The 21050-nt window shown below is 36.1% G+C and overlaps 2 protein-coding genes across 2 annotated transcripts; one reads left to right on the top strand and one right to left on the bottom strand.

Annotated features, from left to right (window-relative positions):
* Positions 1 to 2597: 2597 nt before the first annotated feature.
* LOC109217272 (TBC1 domain family member 17-like) lies at positions 2598 to 14679 on the bottom strand. The gene is made up of 12 exons (XM_019381503.1): positions 14184 to 14679; positions 12428 to 12523; positions 12102 to 12205; positions 11366 to 11535; positions 11154 to 11231; positions 10800 to 10922; positions 7083 to 7171; positions 4869 to 4974; positions 4185 to 4282; positions 3769 to 4020; positions 3338 to 3421; positions 2598 to 3031 (listed from the first exon to the last, which is right to left on the bottom strand). Exons 1-12 carry the CDS (start codon positions 14277 to 14279, stop codon positions 3011 to 3013), a joined length of 1317 nt encoding a protein of 438 aa, XP_019237048.1. The 5' UTR covers positions 14280 to 14679; the 3' UTR covers positions 2598 to 3010.
* A 5410-nt stretch (positions 14680 to 20089) lies between these two features.
* On the top strand, positions 20090 to 20707 carry LOC109217270. Its single transcript, XM_019381501.1, has one exon. The coding sequence runs from the start codon at positions 20090 to 20092 to the stop codon at positions 20705 to 20707; it is 618 nt and encodes a 205-aa protein (XP_019237046.1).
* Positions 20708 to 21050: the final 343 nt, after the last annotated feature.

Below are 21050 nucleotides of genomic sequence, written 5' to 3'. Positions count from 1 at the left end.
TGTGGGCAGTGTATTTGGACTATTTTATGGGTGAGATCTACTATTCTAAATATGGTAAAACAATGTTGAATAAACTATAATAAAAATTTAAAGGTCGCTGACAGAATCGTTTAGTGCAACGGCACTGCCAGTTAGAAAGCTAACCCCTCTCACCCAAATGCAAAATGTGGACCCTGATAATGTGATAGTACAAATCACAAATAATTTGGAATTGATATTATTTAATCTTTTCATAAGTACTCTAATAAGTATCACTACATTAATAATGAGATCCATAAATGTATTCAAAGTATATAGCACTATACATCTTATTATGATACCATTATTTTTAAGTTCAGTATCTCAAATATAATAATAAAATTAACTAAAACTAAATTGACATAAACTATAATAAATTATTATTCTTGAAACTGTGATCCTTGACTTTCGAAAAGATTTGCAAGTTTTTAATATATATATTTATTTATTTTAAAAAACCATTTAATACAAACCCGATCATGAGGTAGAGAATATGAATTTCATGCATTTGCAAAAATATTAAAACTAAAAAATTCTTGTGCAAATAATAAAAATTACAAATTTGTTAAAAGAATTATAATAAAAGGTGTTCTAATATTACCGTCAACATCTGAGTAAATTTAGGAGATGTTCTTGAAAGAAAAAACTATGTAGGGATAAGCTCGTACAAGTCATATTTTAAGAAGCACTAAATTCAAAATTATTAAAAAAAAAGATTTCCTTTACCATTGAATCTTGCAAATAAATAAAAGAAATGATGTAATTGTTAACATTATGATGATACGTGAAATATTTTAATCATGAATCGAAAAAGAAGATATATTATACCTGATTGATATAATTCGTATTATGAAGTCGAGCTCTAGTAATAGGTGTTAATCCATAGCAATTTTTTTATTGTTATGTTCCTCAAATTGGTGGGCCCCACAGCTTTAAAGACTTGACTTTCAAGGGGCATGCCGTTGCATTAAACGGTTCCGTTAGTGACCTTTAAAATTTTTATTATATTTTATTTAACATTGTTTTATCATATTTATAATAGTAGATCTCACCCATAAAATAGTAGGATTGCCACATGTAATTAATCTGCACTACCATTGAGCAAAACTGGACAAAAAGTCACTGGAGGGGATCTCATTCCTCAACTAACTCATAGTTAGATGTTCTTGTCGTAATATGTATTTTAGGTTTACAACAAAAAAACAAGTTGTATTTTAGGTGATTATTTGTTTTTTGCTTTTGCTAGGTAAAAGAATGTCAAGCAATATACTTGACCTGGGAAAAACAGATGAATGATTATTTTTTTATAAAAAATTGTGGAATATAAAAGGTGTATCCGTGATTAAATCTTATAGTAGAGATGTTAGAATAATTTGCTCTTTCCATTAGTCTCCGACAATTGCCAGGGATTATTCACGTGGAACTTCAACTTATTATTATTTTCTTTTTTCTATTTGTGACATAATTTCATTATTTCCTTAAATCGCTCCCGATCGTGCTCTTTCCTCTCTTGATTTTTTTATCTCAAGCATTCTGTATACATATCTTAAAGCCAACATAAAAGAACAGAGTTTTTGACCAATATTGTCCCTTATCTTTGAGTGTAGGTCTATTTTGATCCCTTAAATATAACTCTAAGCATATTTAGTCCCTTAAGTATGCTAAAGTGGAGCACCTTTAGTTCCTTATCTTTGAGGGTAGGTCTATTTTGATCCCTCAAATATAACCCTGAGCATATGTAGTCCCTTAAGTATGCTAAAGTGGAGCACCTTTAGACTCACTGGCAGAATCTATCCAAGATCAATTACAAGGTTGATTTCGACACTCGCAGTCTTTTTAATTTACTTATCGAAAATATTTTATAAACCAACACCCACTAATAGAATAGAGCTGATAAATTTAAGATTTTAACGTTAAAACTTTTACTTTTAAAAATTTCGGTTATTTTTTCAAAAAGAAAAGTTAATTTGTTTTTTTTAAAAATAGAGCTATCAAGATCACTTCTAGGCATATTATTGAAGCAAACGAATAACCAGATTGTATTCTCACTTTTAGCCCACACCAGAAACTATTTACATTTAATACCCGAAAATGTATATAAAGGTTGTACTATATATATATATATATATATACACACACACACAAAATAATACACAAATTTATACATTTTCAAGGCCAAAATTTTAGAAGACATTAAAAATGAGGAATTAAAGTGATAATTTGCGTTATCCAATAAAAGGAGAGGAAACATTTTTCTTCAAAGCTGAAGATTTGCTTCATGAATTAGAGTTGGTTAACACCGTTAGTTTTTGAACAAATTCTGTCAGTAAGACTAAAGGTGCTCCACCTTAGCATACTTAAGGGACTAAATATGCTCGTCGTTATATTTGAGGGACCAAAATAGACCTACCCTCAAAGATAAGGGACTAAAGATGCTCCACTTTAGCATACTTAAGGGACTAAATATGCTCAGAGTTATATTTGAGGGACCAAAATAGACCTAGCATCAAAGATAAGGGACAATATTGGCCAAAAACTCTAAAAGAACATTAAAAGTCACAACTAAGTTGCAACATAGCTCTGTTCCTGAAACATGAATGAGATTGTTATAAAGCTAAACTTTATCCTCCTATTTGCTTGATGGAAAATAAAATTGCTGTTTTACAACATCTACTATACAACCTTTTGGAAGAGTAACCTTGTGTACATAGACCCTTAGACATTTAACTTAGAACTAATATACACATATATAACAAGAGTCCCAATTTGGGACCAGATGAGAGTGGTATTTTCCATGTCTTAGCACATCAAAAGTCAAAACTACAGTAGCAAAAGCAGCTAATGTTCACCGACAGGGCCAACAAATCTTAATATATGTAGATCCTTTTCGGACCTTGAAATGCAATGAGGTGATAACAATGTCATTAAGTTCATTGAGAATGTGATATGAGCTCCATGACTTCTGAATCAACTGGTATTCGCGTCTGCTCGACTACCTATTGCTGTTGGCTGCCTGTTTTAACCAGTAGCATTATTTATAACTGTAATCAGTCTTTTCTTCCAAAAAGGAATCTTGAAAATATGCTACATTTTTCGTAAGATACTAATACTCCAAGAATGACAGTTTCTGGTGGGAGATAGTAGGTACCCTGTGGATTTAGTTGAAGTGTGCACAAGCTAACCGAACATCACAATTATCAGAAGAAAAAAAGAAGAATGACAATATCTGATGTATAATTGCCTGTGATATTATGTGTCTGCTTTCATATTACTTGTTGCATACAAAAAAGTAGGATACACATTTTCACGAAAAGGTTACCTTCTTAAGATACTTCTTGTGAAGTTTCATTGCACTACTACATGCCTTTTTCGCGTCCAAGTTTCCAGTAATGTTATTCAGGATCTGAAAATAATAAGCAAATGATAAGAGTATGAATACATAAATGGGCAAGAAATGAACATAATCAGGAATGAGGCAAAACTCACATAACCAAAAACATCAAAAACACAACCTACAAAACTCCATCTGCATTTCTATATTAGAGATCCATAATTCATGTCATTCTGATTTTAGACACTTTTCCCGGACTATTTCACTTGAAATATCCACTATATTGGTTGCATGACAAAACACATGTGGATTTCAAATCTTTGGTACAATCAGTTATTTTCCTAAGTAGCACCTAGGAAAAAGGATCCTTTCATTGGAGACCGAAATAGCACCTAAATGTTTGTATTTGTCCGACCAACCTTAACAACATCGTCCAGTCCTCTAGCTTCTGTTAACTTCGCACTCTTGTCCTTCAGCACACTGGCCACTAGGAACACAGAAATCGGGAGGGGAGCTTCTGCACCTTTACCACCATTTCTCATGTTCTCTCTCTCATATTTCCCGCACTGGCGTATTGATTTTACTTTTGGTCGTTCAGATTTTTCAGCAGTCAAGTCAGGATCTTCATACATAAGAAATAAATCGGGATCATATTCCAGGGCCCACATCATCTGTTGGCAAAAGGGGACAAGTTTGAGAGACAACAAGAACATCATGGTCAAAATCATAAAATTTGAGAGAAGGAAATTTCTTAGTGGCTATGCAGCAGCCAAATGAAAAGACATTTAAATAACAGCTTCAGATCAGGAAAACATTATTAGGAGATGAATCTTACCTCCCAAAGATACAATGAATCAGCAAAAGAAAACTCTCGACGGAACAAAACCATGAGCATTCGAAAAGCAAACACGTAATTACCTCCACCTAATGTCTCTGTGGGCCAAGATTACAAGGAAATTCAATGAAACTTCTTACCAGATGAAGCGTCAAAAGAGAGAAGCAATGTGAAAACCAATTGATGGCTAAGCTATAGTTCTATACAAACCAGAATATTCTAACATAATGGAAATTCAAGAAAGTCAAAAAAAATCAATGAATTTGAAAAGAAGCTTGTGTTAAGAAGTAAGCCACAAATAGCACTATCCCCACTTTCAACCCCTCTCTTTTCAACCATTGAATTTAATATAATTAAAATTTGAAAAAATTAAGAGCAGCAGCTGCTAAATCGATTTCTTCAAAGACGTGCCCAGCCAGAGCACAGAGTGTTAGTGAAGGTTTCTTTAACTTCCAATGTTATCCTAGTTTTGACAGTTCAACTTAAATGAAGAAAAGATGTCTGATCAGTTAGTTGTGAAAGATTACTAGGACATATAGCATAGTGCATCATTACCTCCCTTGACTTACATGTTACTCCGTCAATATGACGTAATTTTTCATAAATACCAAAGAGCTGATGATGAAAAATGAAAGGGTAAAAATTTCTAGTGGATTCGGTATTTAACATAATGAGAGATGGTACCTAAGTGTTGGTGAAGTTTGGGATCAACAACTTGAGTTATTGATGCTAGATTACTCAGCTGTGCCTCCACTCCGACAGAATTCCCAGTACATCTGAAATTGCTTCTCTTTAAAATTGGACAGAACACTTAGAATTAGTCATAATAATCACAAAAGTGTATAACATATTTGACACAGCATAGCTATGGATATATTTCTATACGCACGGAAATTAAGTTCTGAAGGTTTTTGCAACCTGAGGGGTATAACAGCTAGGAAATCTGCCGCACGGGTAACTTACTAGATCAGCGTTTCCCAGCATATATTCATAATAATTTTCTGGTGTAATCAGATATTCTTATACCAAATTATGTTTGTTTCTGTCCTCTATATTATTAGTATTATTCTGATCTGACGAGATACTTCAGCTCAAATGCAAAGAGTGAAGGATTTGCCCTAATTGAACATATGATTGCCGATGGAATTATCAGTTTTTCAATGCTATTAGATATCAAAAGGATAAATGCAAGAAAATTAGCGTTCCTCTCCAGCTCTGTGGAGAAGATTAAACAATAAAACAGCAGTTCAAAAGGCAATGAAATGAAACTGTTTTGGTGCAAAAGGAATCGAGGGAGACATTCCTGATTATATAGTGCATTCAGGATTAGAAGGGCAAGCCTGTATAATTCAAAACGCTTAAATAAAGATTCTAGTCGAGAAAACCTTCAGGGGAGGAGTTTCATCAGCTCTATCATTTGACTTTAAAACCCACATGCTACTGTAAATTAATGCAGAGAAGGTATCTTGGAAGAAACTTTCAAGATTGGGAATTGGAGGAAGTAGCTAATTTTTCAGCAAAACTGGAAGCAGTGACAGTTACCCACAAGAAAGATAAGCTGGTGTGCAATGGATTCATTCACTGTGAAATAATGCTACCCTAATATGTCCAACAGCAAAAGTTTCATAGAAGAACGGTCATGGATGCTAGTCTAGAAACTCGAGGTTCCTACGAAAATTGCTTGCTTCAGTTGGATAGCTCTTATAGGAGGATGTTTAACACATGAAAAGAACTGACAAAAGGGGGTTTTCCATGAGCAGTAGATACTATATGTGGCTGCAGCACTCTGCTACTTCACTGTCAAATAGCAAGAGAGTATGGAGCTTGTTATATGCCTTTTTGGGGTACATTGAATTCCCTACAATAACGGAGAAGCTACAGGAGTTGGGTCAACGGAAAGTCAAATTTTCAATCCAGAAAACATGGCAGATGGTACCAGCTTGCATTTTTTGGTGTTTATAGACTGAAGGGAACAGCAGATTCTTTGATGGAGTCTTAACTCTGATACATATTCTAAAAGCTAGATGCCGTCTAAACCTTTTGTCATTGTAGGCTTTATACTTAAAAAGCTTCAACCATTTTTTTACTTTATTAGCTCCTTAGGATACATAAATGAGAATCAGTATACATGAGTAACTCTCTTTTCGCCAGGGGCGGAGCTCCTAGTCCAAGGGGAGTCAATTGACACCCTTTGCTGGAAAATTACACTGTGTAGATTGGTCTTTTTTTTTTTTTTTTTTTAAATGTGTGTATAGTATAGATTGAATCCCCTTGGCCATTCTTGTTCATAGTGGCCGAGATAATCCTCTTCATGCCACTAAGTCAAGAGTTCGACGCTGGTAGGCTGCCAAACAAAAAAATTATGTAGAATTCCTTTGGCTTCTTCGTGTGTTTACTTCTTTATATTTTGACTCTCCTTAGTGGAAATTTTGGTTCCACCACTGCTTTTCGCTCACTTTTGTAGTTTCGAGCATCTACTTGATGCAATATCAATGAAACTTCTTTAGAAAATACAACTTGCACCTTGACTAAAATCAAAGCTTGTAACAAAGACGACAATCTTTGGCAAGGTATTATAAGTGGTTGATTTTCAAATTCAAAATACATGGCAACCAACTGGCCTGTCTCTCTCTCCCTCCCTCATTCACTCGACACCGCTGATGCCCTTCTCTAGCTGGTATATGCTATAATGATGGCATAATCCTTTTAATATCCCTCTCATGGAAACATGGCCCGACCTATTTTCGAGCTAGCATTGTGATAGTGCGAAAATGAAATCTCCTTTTTATTTTTACATCCTGATGTATGCTAGAATTCAGGTTGCGGTAAACAAAAGAGCTGTGTTTAAAAATGATGCAGATATTCATGAAATTTCAGGAAATGAATAGTAATATGTACCAGTCTCCTCATCATACGTGCGAAGCACCAAAATGCATCAGCTTCATCATCAAGTAGAATAATCATGGGAGAGCAAAGATCACTCATTCCTGTTCAGCATCGTCAAATTTTAAAATAGTATCAGCAAAGTTAGAAGTAATAAATAAGAGATAAGCTTGTGTACTTTTTGTTTTAAATTAAAGTAATAAGAGATAGCTTGTTTTCATATAAGAAAATAATAATGGACTGAAAGGAATTAGAAAGGGTGATTGCCCCTGTGATGATAAAGTTAATGATGACAACGACAAAAATATGCAAGCTAGAGTGGAAAAAGACACAAAAAGACGATTTGTAAAACATGGATCTCTTCCCTAGCAGAGTAACGTTAGATAGTTATGTGTATAATCCTAGTCCCATGTGTAGTAGAAGTAGAACATGTATTATATATAGGGCTCATTGTATCATTGTTAATAAATCAATATAGAATTGTTTTCTCCCGTGCGTTCTCATGTGGTATCAGAGCCTCTGCTAGGTCCGGAAATGGCGCCGGGCGAGGGCGCCGCTATGCCCCTTAATGAATCGAATGGTCCTTCGACCTTCGTTTGATTCCGACGGCCGGCATAGATCTCATGTTGGTGGTTAGACACATCCGGGAACCAGAATATAGGAGAAAATCACAGTGGTTGGCATTATCCTTCTCGTTGTGTATGTTGTTGACATTGTCATCACAGGAAGTGATTTTGCAGGAATCTCTTCTCTCAAATTATTCTTGCATACTAGGTTTCACACGAAAGACTTGGGGCAGCTGAAATACTTCTTGGGAGTAGAAGTAACTAGAAGCAAGAAAGGAATTTTCATGTCTCAGAGAAAGTATATCCTTGACTTACTTGCGGAAACTGGAAAGTTGGCGGCCAAGCCTTGTAGTAATCCAATGGTTCCCACTGTGCATCTTACAAAAGATGACGGTGATCTCTTTGACGATCCAGAAAGAAACAGGAGGTTAGTTGGGAAACTAAACTAGCTTACTATAACTCGTCCAGATATTGCCTTTGCAGTAAGTGTTGTTAGCCAATTCATGGCTGCACCTACAGTCAATCATTGGGCAGCTTTAGAACAGATCTTATGCTACTTAAAAAGAGCTCCTGGACTTGGCATATTATATAACAACCACGGACATACTCAGATCGAGTGTTTTGCAGATGCTGATTGGGCTGGATCCAAAACGGATAGAAGGTCTACTACGGTTATTGTGTCTTTGTTGGTGGAAATTTGATATCATGGAGAAGCAAGAAACAAAATGTTGTATCTCGGTCAAGTGCAGAATCTGAGTATAGAGCTATGGCACAGGCCACGAGTGAGATTATGTGGATACATCACCTTCTGATAGAAATTGGGTTGAAGCACCCTATACCGGCAAAACTCTGGTGTGATAATCAAGTTGCTCTGCATACCGCCTCGAATCCAGTATATCATGAAAGAACGAAATATATCGAGGTTGATTGTCACTTTATTCGTGAGAAGATTCAGGAGAACTTGATTTCTACCAGTTATGTGAAGACGGGAGAGCAACCAGCTAATTTGTTCACAAAGGCGCTGAATGGAACTCGAGTTAATTATCTTTGGAACAAGTTAGGCATGATCAACATCTATGCTCCAACTTGAGGGGGAGTGTTATAGAATATTTAATTGTAAATATAGTCTAGATACATTTACCATATCAGTCCAGATACATTTAGCAGATCCTGTAATATTCTCTTTTATTTGTTTTGATTTCTTTCCTTAGATAGATTTCTTGAACTGTATAAATTCCTTTCATATTCATGAATAGAAATCATCAGCTTCTACCATTGAATTACAATCGGCATTTCAAATCTCTGTATTTATTTGGTGGTTTATGTTGACGATATTGTTATTACCGACAATGATCAGGATGGTATTACTAAGTCGAAGCAACATCTCTTTCAACACATTCAGAACAATGACCTGGGCAGATTAAAGTATTTTTTGGGTATTGAGGTCGCTTAGTCTAGCTCAGGTATTGTGATCTCACAATGAAAGTATGCCTTAGACATTCTTGAGGAGACAAGAATGACAGACTGTAGACCTGTTAACACTCCGATGGATCCGAATTCTAAACTTCTGCCAGGACAGGGGGAGCCGCTTAACGATCCTGCAAGATATAGGCGGCTGGTTGGTAAATCAAAATTACCTCACAGTGACTAGACCTGACATTTCTTTTCTTGTGAGCGTTGTAAGTCAATTTACGAATTCTCCCTTTGATAGTCATTGGGATGCAGTTGTCCGCATTTTTCGGTATTTAAAGTCAGCTCCAGGCAAAGGGTTATTGTTTGAGGATCGAGGCCATGAGCAGATCGTTGGGTACTCGGATGCTGATTGGGCAAGAACACCTTCTGATAGACGTTCCACGTCTAGATATTATGTTTTTGTTGGAGGTAATTTGGTGTCTTGGAAGAGTAAGAAACAGAATGTGGTTACTCGGTCTAGTGCAGAAGCAGAATATCGAGCAATGGCTATGGCAATATGTGAATTAGTTTGGATCAAACAGTTGCTCAAGAAGTTGAAATTTGGTGAAATCAGCTAGATGGAACTTGTGTGTGGTAATTAAGCTGCTCTTCATATTGCGTCAAATCCTGTGTTCCATGAGAGAACTAAACACATTGAGATTGACTGTCACTTCGTCAGAGAAAAGATACTCTCAGGAGACATTGCTACAAAGTTTGTGAAAACAAATGATCAACTTGCAAATATTTTCACCAAGTCCCTCATTGGTCCTCGTATTAGTTACATATGTAACAAGCTCGGTACCTATGATTTGTATGCACCAGCTTGAGGGGGAGTGTTAGATAGTTATGTGTAAATAATCCTAGTCTCATGTGTAGTAAGAGTAGAACATGTATTATATATAGGGTTCACTGTATCATTGTTAATAAATCAATATAGAATATTTTTCTCTCGTGCGTTCACACAAGTAAGTTATCGACTAAGTTGCTCCGACATGGCAGTTTAGGTGCTGCACCCTTGTCAACACGACACTAGTATGGGTGTGGGTATGGGATCCGTGCTGGATCTGGTCAAATAATTTTGGGTACTTTGACCACAACGGATGAAAAAATTTGAGACGAGATACAATTTGATTCCCGAAATCAGAACCAAAATTCATACCTTATCTAGGAAATTAATCCTTTACCTATCTACAACTTGAGAATATAAAAGAAATCCACACTTACAAGCTATACGTAAGTGTTCCTCAAAATTTCTCATAATTTAGAGATATTTGTATTTTTTTGAATTATTTTTAGCCGGATCCCCGCACCCGTATCCGTACTAGGATCCGTATCCCGGAATCTTAGAATTTACATCTCGAAGGATCCGACCTCTAGATCCGCACCCGTGTCGGACACCCGCATCCGTCTCCGAGCAACTTAGGTTATCGATGGAACCTTAAACCTATAGAAACTTTGACACTGTGCACATAGATTCTCCAATAGTTTTCTTTGAGGCAATTGGAACTGAATGTCAACTCAAGCATAGTTTGTACAGGAGTAAGTCAAAAACAAGATATAAGCACACACTATAACATTCAAACTAGTCATTAGCACGAGTTCTAATGTTGATCTTACTATAGAGCATACTCACTTGTGGCTAAGCAATTACAAGATCAAGAGAAGCTAAAAAACTGGAAAAAATATCTTTTTGGAAGATACTGTAATAACCAACCTTGACAATAATTAACATCTTTGTCAAACCAAGCATAAACAGCCAGAATATCCCAAAGCTTTGATAAATTCTCTTGCTTCTCATAAAAGACAAGGGTCCTGTCGGTGCGAATCACATCCAATCCTAGCATAAATACGAATTCAAGGATGAAAGGCTATAACGCACCGGAAAAAAAAGAATTCATTGTGAAAATAAAGAAAATGGAAGTGATTCCCAAATTAATATGATAAACCCGTAGTGAATCCGAAATCAGTACACAAATTGCCAAAACCCAAAAAAATGTCTATAGATGCATGCATTATATAGATTGGCATGATAAGAGACAAGTGCATTCAATCTGTATATGTGACCAACCTATCTGGTGTAATGAGATTTTCCACTGGATTACACTTTTATCGTGCTCCTTTACCATTTCAAAACCACCAGAAGCACCTGTAATTGCACGCCGTCCAAACAAATAGTCACTTATACTGCATCCAAAAACTCTACCACCAAAACAGCAGAAAGACAGAGAGGAAGAAGAAAAGAAAGCACACTACTTGGAAACTGAACATATTAAGGGTTACCAATTTGACCAACTGAAGTTGATACTTTTGCCGCATTTAACTCTTGAAGAACTATAGGATCTAGAACAGGATCACCATCTTCAGTTATAACAGGTGCAGAAATAAACCGACCACTTCCAATCAAGGGAAACATTGTGCGGCATTCTTCTTTCAATGCAGCATACTGTACCCTGAATATATACAAGAAATGTGTGTCCAGAAGACATGGGTCAGTATTGATATATACCGTCGAATGGCGAAGTATTATCAAGTTTCACATGTGAAGATAATTTGCCTCATAGATACAAAATTTGCAAAACGTAAATCTTCAGATATGAGTCTTCCGAAACCACAGAGCTTAAGAATCCACACAAGGAGTAAAAAGTATTCCAGTATGCAACATTTGAAGCAGTAAAGACGAGTGCATATTTACAACGAAAAGAACATGCTCACTAATTTAGGGATACAAATATGAATTAAGTCTCAACATCTAACTGTAAATTAGCATCTATTTACAGGTTTCCTCATCTGTATAAGATGGGTTAGTTGATGATGACACTGTTCCATTTGGAGCGGATTTCAAAGCCTAGATCACAAGAGCAGCTGAAAACAAATTTTCTCAAGTCACCTCGAACAATAACTTCTACTGTAATTCTTCTCATGTCAAGTAAGTTTAGGATGATGAAAGACATAGTTTGCTAACATTTAACTGCTGTCTGCATTTATTTATACTTGCTTAATAAAGAAAGTAAAATACCTCCGATGTTGTCGTAACTGTTCTCGTTCTTCAAATGTGCTCTTTGGATCATAACAACCCAGTAAAAACTCCCAAACTTCACCTCTAATTGATGGGTGAATTCCCTAAAAGCCACAGATACTTGATACTTAACATTCTGGTGCAATGATTAACTTGCCAAAAATAGTTTAAGACAGACTAGGATTATGACAGACTAGTTATCTTGATCGGTCCGACAAAGCACAAGCATCAAATAGTCAAGATGATAAAATTGCAGGATAGCAATATCCATGAATCATATGGCACATAAACCTTTAGCGACTTTAAAATCATGAAGTCAACCTTACCCCACGACAAATCCGACGAAGTACATTGCCTATGTCAAGATAACCTTCTGGGGTAAATGCAGCATGCCATCTTCTTGCACTAAGGGTTTTCCCAACCTGAATAAGTAAATCATTATATAATAAATATGAGGCCAACTGTACAAAAGCAGGGTGACAAGGATATGCAGTAAGGCATTCAATTCATTCAATCAATTAATCACGCCTCAATACGAACCCAAGTTGAGGCTGTTATATGAATCCTTTGTACTCGAATCACTCTATACGGACTCATTCATTCCAGAGCATTAAGGAGTTCTCCAAAGTTAGAGGTTCTTTAAATATCACAATTCTCATTACATTGACATGCAAGTTTTTAACAAGATAAAAAGATTCCTCACGGATATTGGACTAACTTAAGTGTAAAAACAACTAAGATAGTTGGTTACATAGTTTGGAGCCTTTATGTACATGGAGTTGGAAGTTTATAGCTAACAAGTGTTTGTTGAATTGGAGAAAGATAGTTGTTTACTTTTTAGGAGCTCAATATATATGCTACAAACTTGGTAAATACTCTCATCAATATGGTGCATATCAATGAATCTGACTTATCAAAAGAATCGCAACTAGTTGGTATCACTTAGATAGATCCTTATGTTCATTGTATTTTATTCTTCGTTAAGTCTGCATTGGTTCCGAAAGGTTGGCGGTCTTTTAAGATAATATTCCTCCATATTATTCTAGATCTAGTCCATCCCCTTCTAGTACCTTCAAGCATCATAGAACCTCACCTCTACATCGATACGGTTTGAGGTCTACATGAGACATGATCCAATCAACTCAGGTGACCTTCTCTAATTTTGTCCTCTATATGTGCTACTTGAAACTCTATCTATGGTGATTTCTACTCGTATCCAATCTTGTATGAATCCATCAGATTATAGTAATAGAAATATCATTAGAGTTTTTAACCAATCTTATAAAATTGAATATGTATCAGACCCTCATATGTAAACAGACAATAATTTCTTTTTCATAAAACATAAAAAGAAGCATGCTTTGGACATTAAGCCGCAAAATCTCACTGATGCAAGGATCACATATGGACACTACAAAATTAACAAAATGGAAGACCATGCTAATTGAAGGTATTAAAAGGGAACAAGGGCAAGCCTAAAATCACATCGAAGTAAGTTATCTTGAAAGACATGAAATGTCATAGAATTTATGCAGAATTAGCGAAAAGTATAGCACAATGGACGAAAAAGATCCATATAAGTTTTTCTCTCAGTTGGAATTAAGGTTTAGACATGTTGGTAAGTTTATATTAGGTCCATTACTTGCTAAGAGTCCTTTTAATCTTGTTAGAGATTTGTATCATTGTATGTTAGTCGACAATGTAGAAACTTCAAGTGATAGAAAACTTAAATAAAATATTGGAATGGAAGGGCTCCAAATGAAGCAAAATGGATTCGTATATCAGACCACAATTAGCTTGGGATTGAGCTTTTACTCTAAGAAAAAAACTTATGTATTTCTTTTAAGCTTTACATTTCCAAATTAGTATGTTGATTGCATTAACTAAGAGGGATTTATCCCAGAAAAGCAAAATCATTCATCCAAATCTCTTTCTGTTTCAAAACAACATGACTACAAGTCAACCTTTTTTCCAAATATTTGAAATGCTCTAATTATCTTAAAATCATCAACAATTCAAGCCTTTACCTCAACAGACAAAATATATAATTATGAGAATATATGAGTAGAAAAAGCTAATTACCTTGATTCTAAACTTGGTTTCTGGAACATCATCAGTACACTCAGGACGAACTTGGTAGAATGAATCAGCAGAAGAAGCTCCAAGGTTTCTCCACATTTTTGAAGCTTGAAATGTCTAAAGTTGCTACCCTTGAAAACTCCTCAAATCAACAATTTCAATACCAACTACCCTGATCAGACTTTAAACAACAAGAACAGAAGGAGACCCACATCATGCTTTTGCTTAGCTGGTTGGTGTTTTAATAAAGCAAAAAATAAAGGAAAAAAGGGTAAAGTTTCCCCTTTTTTCTTTTAATTTATATATATTTTGACTTTACTTTTGTTGTTTTTATGTTTCAAAGTACCATTTGGGAGTTGAGGGTAGTTGATGTATGTTTGCTGGCAGTGACAACCTAGTTTTAAGGTTTCTTCTGTGTTTGTTTTTTAAAGTTTCTTGGTGTTCTCTTCGGGCAAATGGAGGGGGAATAGGGGAATGTCCAAATTGGGCAGTGGTCGTGGATTGGTCTATTTGATTTGATGATAAATGCGGAAGGGAGAGGGGAGGGTTATTTGGATATAGTCCACTTGTCTTGGAACAAATACAAAAATAGCCAGATTTACAAATGGTCATTCAAAAATAGTCACAGTTTCAAAAGTAATCAAAGTTTAGCCACTTTTTTTGTAAAGATAAATCTGAACGAAAACACTATTCAAAATCGGAAAAATACTCCAGTATAATTAATATACCGGTCCAGCATAATATACTGGAGATTGGAGCATATTATGCTGGAATTTTTCACGTGTTGGAGTTCCAGCATAATATGCTGGAAGTTCATACACAAGTGCACCGATCTCCCGTATATTATGCTGGAATTTTTCGTGTTGCAATAAAATAGTGGATATTTTTTAATGACTTTGCAAACGCTCATTATTTTTGAATGACCAATCCGAAAATTGGCTAGCCCGTACTATTTTTACGCTTGGTGTTTGGTCTGAAATTAAACGTGGGTTTTGGGTCCACAAACTCAAAGTGAAGGACTTTTTAACTTATTCAATCCCATTGGTGAACAAGAGTCTTGACCCTTTATTTCTGTTAAGTTTCTTTTTAGGAAAATCTCGTGTATGCATAGAAACACCTGAAATATAATATTGGAAGATTTATCTTGTACCAAGTAATCACTTTAAGTTTTGTTATACATTTTTAAAGTTTTAAATATCATTATATAACTCTCTATCAAAATATTCTATAATTTAAGGGATTAACATTTTAACTGCACTCACATTTTACCTGTTCTCTCTCTCACCTCTTATCACAACCCAAATCCAAAATAGACGAGATAAAATAATGTTGGCATGCGGACTCGAGGGATAAAATTTCTCCAAATTCGAATAGTGGAGAGATAAATTTGATTCAAATGAGGGGAGAATACAACTGAGTTAGAGATAACTTTCCGCATGGTATATCACGTGAAAAATTATCATAGCGCTTTTGGGAAATTACCAGTTATATCAGGCCATAAGTAAATGGACTTTTTCACTCCTATACACTATTGAAAACTTTATTACCCTAAGGGGTCGTTTGGTATGAGGTATAAGAAGGTATAAGGGTGGTATAAAAATTTAATATCACCTTAATACTCTGTTTGGAGGGCCTATCGGAAACAGCCTCTCTGCCCTATCGGGTAGGGGTAAGGTCTGCGTACACATTACCCTCCCCAGACCCCACCTGGTGGGATTTTACTGGGTAGTTGTTGTTGTTGTTGTTGTTAATACTCTGTTTGGTTAGCAAACCAGGTATAAGTTATCCCGGTATTAATTTTAACACTGGGATAACTTATACCTTATAGAAGGTGGGGTAATTAGCACCGGTATGACTTATACCTTCTTCTTAGAAATTATGCAATTGTCATTCTTAATGCAACATACCAAACAATGAATAAACAACAATTCCAGCATAAGTAATCCCAGCATAACTTATCCCAATATAACTTATACCGGTATAAATCATATTCCAACCAAACGACCCCTAAATGTTCATGTTTAGTAAATTACCCTACCTACACAAGTTTTGTTTACAAAATATATACATTCCACCTTAAAAGGCTTCTATTCCATTATTAGTGCCTTCAATTAAGGGATTTAGTTACACCCTTTTTCTTTTTTTTTTCTCCTCTTCTCTTTCCATATTTTTCAACAATCGTAAACTGGGCAGGGAGATTTCAGGGGAGAGGATATATACGACATAAAAATATAAGAAAAATAGCAAAATAGCTGAACTTAATATTCCAGGAAGATATCTACAAAAGCTTGTAAATATTTCTGGTTCATTCTTAGGAAAACAAAAAGGTAAAAGACAATTATAAAACTTTGTTTGATTAATAATAAAGAATTAGACCAAACATAGTGGCCCCTTTAGGTGCTTTCAAGCCATCTTGCACTCAGAAGAATGCCGGTGTACAACATTTATTTTTCTTTTAAAAGGTCAAGCAAAACTATTGAAATGGCTAAATTTTTGTCAAATTTTGCATAAGTGCATAAATGAATATGCAGAAGTATATGAACTCCATGCTTTAGAGTATATGTTTATTAAAATATAGTTTTAGGTTTTCAATATCGGGCATGTGCGTAGTATGGGCTTCACCTTCGCTAGTATATCATACAAATAACTCTTCAATTTTAGTTTTCTTTCGGACAAGTGCATTCCTATAAATTGCACAAAGAAATGGCGATACTTAGTGAAAACTCTCTCTACACCTGAACCCAACGGCTATTTCTTAAAAATCCGTCCCTCTCACGCGCCACTAGATGGAACCGCCAGACGGCGCCGCTCCGACGCGTCTGGGTGGTCAACCGACTCCTTCTAACACGGCGATCCAACCCTCAGATCCAATTAACACAAAATTAGCTTATGCAATAAAAGTCATTTCTTCATCGAATGCTCCGACTCCTTCAAACTGCCATGGCAGGGAGGCTGTAATTGCGACTCACACAACGCACAACGGCATGCCGCCGGTTTTATTTAAAGCAACGGATTATTATGGTGTTATGGCTGAGGAGTGCAAACTCACAATTGTAGGAAGATTCCTCAAGCCAAGGCCCCAAATTGACAAAATTAGGTCAAAATTCAAGGAATTAATATCGATTAAGGGCTCTGTCAAGATTGGGGTCTATGATATGTATAATGTGTTCCTAGATTTCACTAATGAAGATGATTTTAATTTCGTCTGGTTTAGAAGAGTTATCGAGATTGAAGGTCAGCAAATGTGGCTTCAAAAGTGGTCGCCGGATTCAAGGCGGAGGAAGATTTGTTGATTGCTCCGGTATGGGTCCTCCTCCCCGGACTTCCTTTTCATATGCACACTTGGAATTATGTTAAACAAGTGGTGAGTGCAATTGGCACTCCCCTTGAAATGGATTTAGCGACTAAGGGAAGAACAAGGCCTAGTATGGCCAAAGTAAGAGTTGAAATCGACTTGTTGAAAGACCAACCGAACTCTGTCTACGTTGGTCAAACATATGACAATGCACCTCAAAAAGGCTTTGTGCAAAAAATAGAATATGAGGGTGTACCTAAATATTGTAAGTTCTGCCGGAAATTGGGACATAATTTGATTTATTGTAGAGCTTTAGAGAGGAAAAAAGCTGCTGAAAATAGGGATCTAGATACCCTAAAAGCTGCTGAAAATCAGAATGAGGATAACAGGGGAATTGTTGATCGAAATTTGGAAGATAATACTGCTCTTAACAGGCGAATTGGGACTGAACATGCTGTTAAACAGAGTGAACATGCTGAAAATCAGAATGAGGCTACACAAATTGATCAAAACATGAAACTGTTAAATAGAGGAATGGTTACTGTTGCTGCTACACATACTGATCAAAACATGAAGTTGTCAAACAGAGGAATTGTTACAGCTGCTACTACACAAATTGATCAAAACAGAGGGACCGAATCTGCTGATGCCTTCAACAGAGAAGCTGCTAAACAAATTGATCAAAAAAGAGGGACTGAACCTGCTGAATCTACTACTGCTGTGAACACTGGCAGACTGAAAACAGAATCACTCCAAGGCAGAGGAGTGAATTTGATTCTGATAATCACCTCCACCAGCCATCAAGCAACATAAGGGAGAGATCTAGGAAAAAAACCAAAAAAAGAAAACAGGAAAAACTTCCTAAGAAAAAAGCCAAAGTCATTTTCAAACTAATGCTCTACGTATCTGATGATCGTAGCAGGAGGAAGAAACATAACAAAGAGTTAAGTTTGGCCCTTCAAAACCTGAACTAGAACAATACCATTGAAAATGATATGAATGCTCAAGGGAAGCCTAAGGAAGATGAGCAGAGAGATCAAGCTAAGGCATCCAATGATCATGCTAAGGTTGTTAACGGCCAAACCAAGGCTGTCAGTGAGCAGTTGTCTTTGAGAATTAAGCTACACAGGGATATGCAGGAGGATACTGAAAATAGAGCTACAAAAGAAGATATGCAGAAGTCCATCCGAGAAAATGTTAGTCAGAATGTGAAGAGGGATACTGAAAACAAAAAAATGCAAAAGAGTGCGTTAAACATAAGTGATTATGTCAATGAATCTACTAGTATGCCTTCTGAAATTCGAAATCTTCCTAGGATTGAGATGGTAGTTGATCTCAATATGGAATCCAAATCAAAACAAGAAAGATATGTGACTAGTCAACAAATAGAGGTGACATCTCCTAATAGGGTGACTGTAATGGTTCCTGAAGACCAAATACAAACTGATTCAAAGGATGAATCTTTGCAGATCATATGCTCCAAAGAAAGGAAAAAGAAAATAGGAAAAAAGAACAAAAGCAAAGATACTACACCTCCTAAAGAGGGACACTCATGCTAGCCTGAACTATTTCAATGATAAATGTTATTTTTTGGAACATTAGGGGTGTGAATACCAAAAAAGCCTTACCAAGGCTAAAAAAATTGATCTCTATCTATAAGGTGGAACTAATTGCTATTATGGAACCTTTTGTTAGTACTATTCAAATAGAAAGGTGCAGGAGGTTCCTTGGTTATCAATACTGTATTTCTAATTCAAATGGTCAGATTTGGATCATGTGGTCAGGCAACAACATGACTACTATACTGAGCAACCATGATCAACAACTTACTATCAAATTGCATTATGGGGCTGCCAGCAGTGATCTCTACATCACAACAGTATATGCTAAATGTACTCCTGAAGAAAGGAGAGAGCTATGGAATAGTCTTGAGTTAACCAATCTTCATGTGAACGGTCCATGGTGCATTGGAGGTGATTTTGATGTCATTCTGGATCCCGATGAGAAAAAAGGTGGCAGACCTCAGAGAATGAACAAAAGTCTAGAATTCAGCAATTGCATGGATAACTGTGGTATGATGGACTTGGATTTTGTTGGTCCAAAATACACATGGTGTAACAATTGGGAGCCAAGAAGAAGAATATGGAAGAGATTGGATAGAGTTTTTATCAATGATGATTGGTCCCAAATTTTTCAAAATAATATTGTCAACCACTTGGCTAGAACTGGCTCTGACCATAGACCTATTCTAATTCAATGCAAGGACGATAACCAGCAGGGGCCTAAATACTTCAAGTTTTTAAATATTTGGACTAATCAACCAACTTTTTTGCAGGTAGTTGAAGAAGTTTGGAGAAATAGTGTCAATGGAAATCCTCTGTGGAGACTTCAACAAAAGCTTAAAATGCTGAGCAGAAGACTGACTCAATGGTCCAGAGATGACATTGGCAATGTTTTCAACCAAGTTCAATACTGGGAAGATAAAATGAAAGACCTTGAGCAAATGGATCTTGTGAACAACAATGATACAACCAGAACTGAATTGAACAAAGGACAAGCGGAGTACATTAGATGGATGGGGATGCAGGATGACATCCTTAGATAGAAAGCTAGGATGAACTGGTTTGAAGAAGGAGATGCTAACACTAAATACTTCCATAGCACCATCAGAGGGAGAAGGAGAAGGCTGCAAATTCTTAAAATCAAAGACCATAGAGGCCACCGGATTGAGGGGGATGCTAATATTGGCAAGGCAGCTGTCCATCACTTTCAACAATTCTTTAACATCAATCATCACTACAATGATCTTGACATCATCAACTGTATTCCTCAATGTGTAACTGATGCAGATAATGAAAGTCTCACTGCCATTCCTGACACAGAGGAGGTTAGAGATGCTGTCTTCAACATGAGTCCTGACAGTGCAGCGGGGCCGGATGGATATAATGGAAAGTCCTTTCAATCCTGTTGGGATATCATTAAGGAGGATATCACGGATTTTGTTCAAGCTGTTTTCAATGGCAGGAGGCTCACTAAATTTTTTTCTCATACTTGTTTAGTTCTTATTCCTAAAGTTGAATCTACTAGTAATTTCTCGGACTTGAGACCTATTAGTTTGAGTAACTTTACAGCCAAGATTATCTCCAAGATCCTTTTCAGAAGGCTGAATCCTATTCTTGGGAAGCTTATATCAGAAAATCAAAGTGCTTTGTCAAAGGAGATTGATTATTGAAAATATCCTTTTAGCTCAGGAGATTGCTCTGGGTGTGAACAAGAAGAACAGAGGAGGCAATGCTATTATAAAACTTGACATGGCAAAAGCTTATGATAGAATTTCCTAGACCTTTCTGATAGCAGTTATGAGGAAATTTGGTTTCTCTAAGAATTGGATTGACATGATCTGGGGACTTCTACAAGATATATGGTACTCTATCATTATCAATAGGGCTAGAACAGGTTTTTTTTCACATCTACTCAAGGCCTCAAACAGGGAGATCCCTTATCCCCTTCTCTGTTTATTATTGGAGCTGAGGTTCTCTCTAGATCTTTAAATACTCTAACTGACTTTATTGGCT

The sequence above is a fragment of the Nicotiana attenuata genome, unplaced genomic scaffold (genome assembly GCF_001879085.1).
Source record: "Nicotiana attenuata strain UT unplaced genomic scaffold, NIATTr2, whole genome shotgun sequence".
Classification (NCBI taxonomy): Eukaryota; Viridiplantae; Streptophyta; class Magnoliopsida; order Solanales; family Solanaceae; genus Nicotiana; species Nicotiana attenuata.
Note: the sequence above shows the minus strand (reverse complement) of the source record. Positions and strands in the feature narration are given on the sequence as shown.

Excerpts from the sequence above, each read along its gene's own strand:
- LOC109217272 (XM_019381503.1), bottom strand. The coding sequence starts at position 14,279 with ATGTGGAGAAACCTTGGAGCTTCTTCTGCTGATTCATTCTACCAAGTT. Across the intron at positions 12,206-12,427 it reads TTCGTCGGATTTGTCGTGGG|GGAATTCACCCATCAATTAG; the intron begins GTAAGGTTGACT and ends TGTGGCTTTTAG. Across the intron at positions 4,021-4,184 it reads ATTCATTGTATCTTTGGGAG|ATGATGTGGGCCCTGGAATA; the intron begins GTAAGATTCATC and ends TTTTGCCAACAG.
- LOC109217270 (XM_019381501.1), top strand. The coding sequence starts at position 20,090 with ATGAACTGGTTTGAAGAAGGAGATGCTAACACTAAATACTTCCATAGC.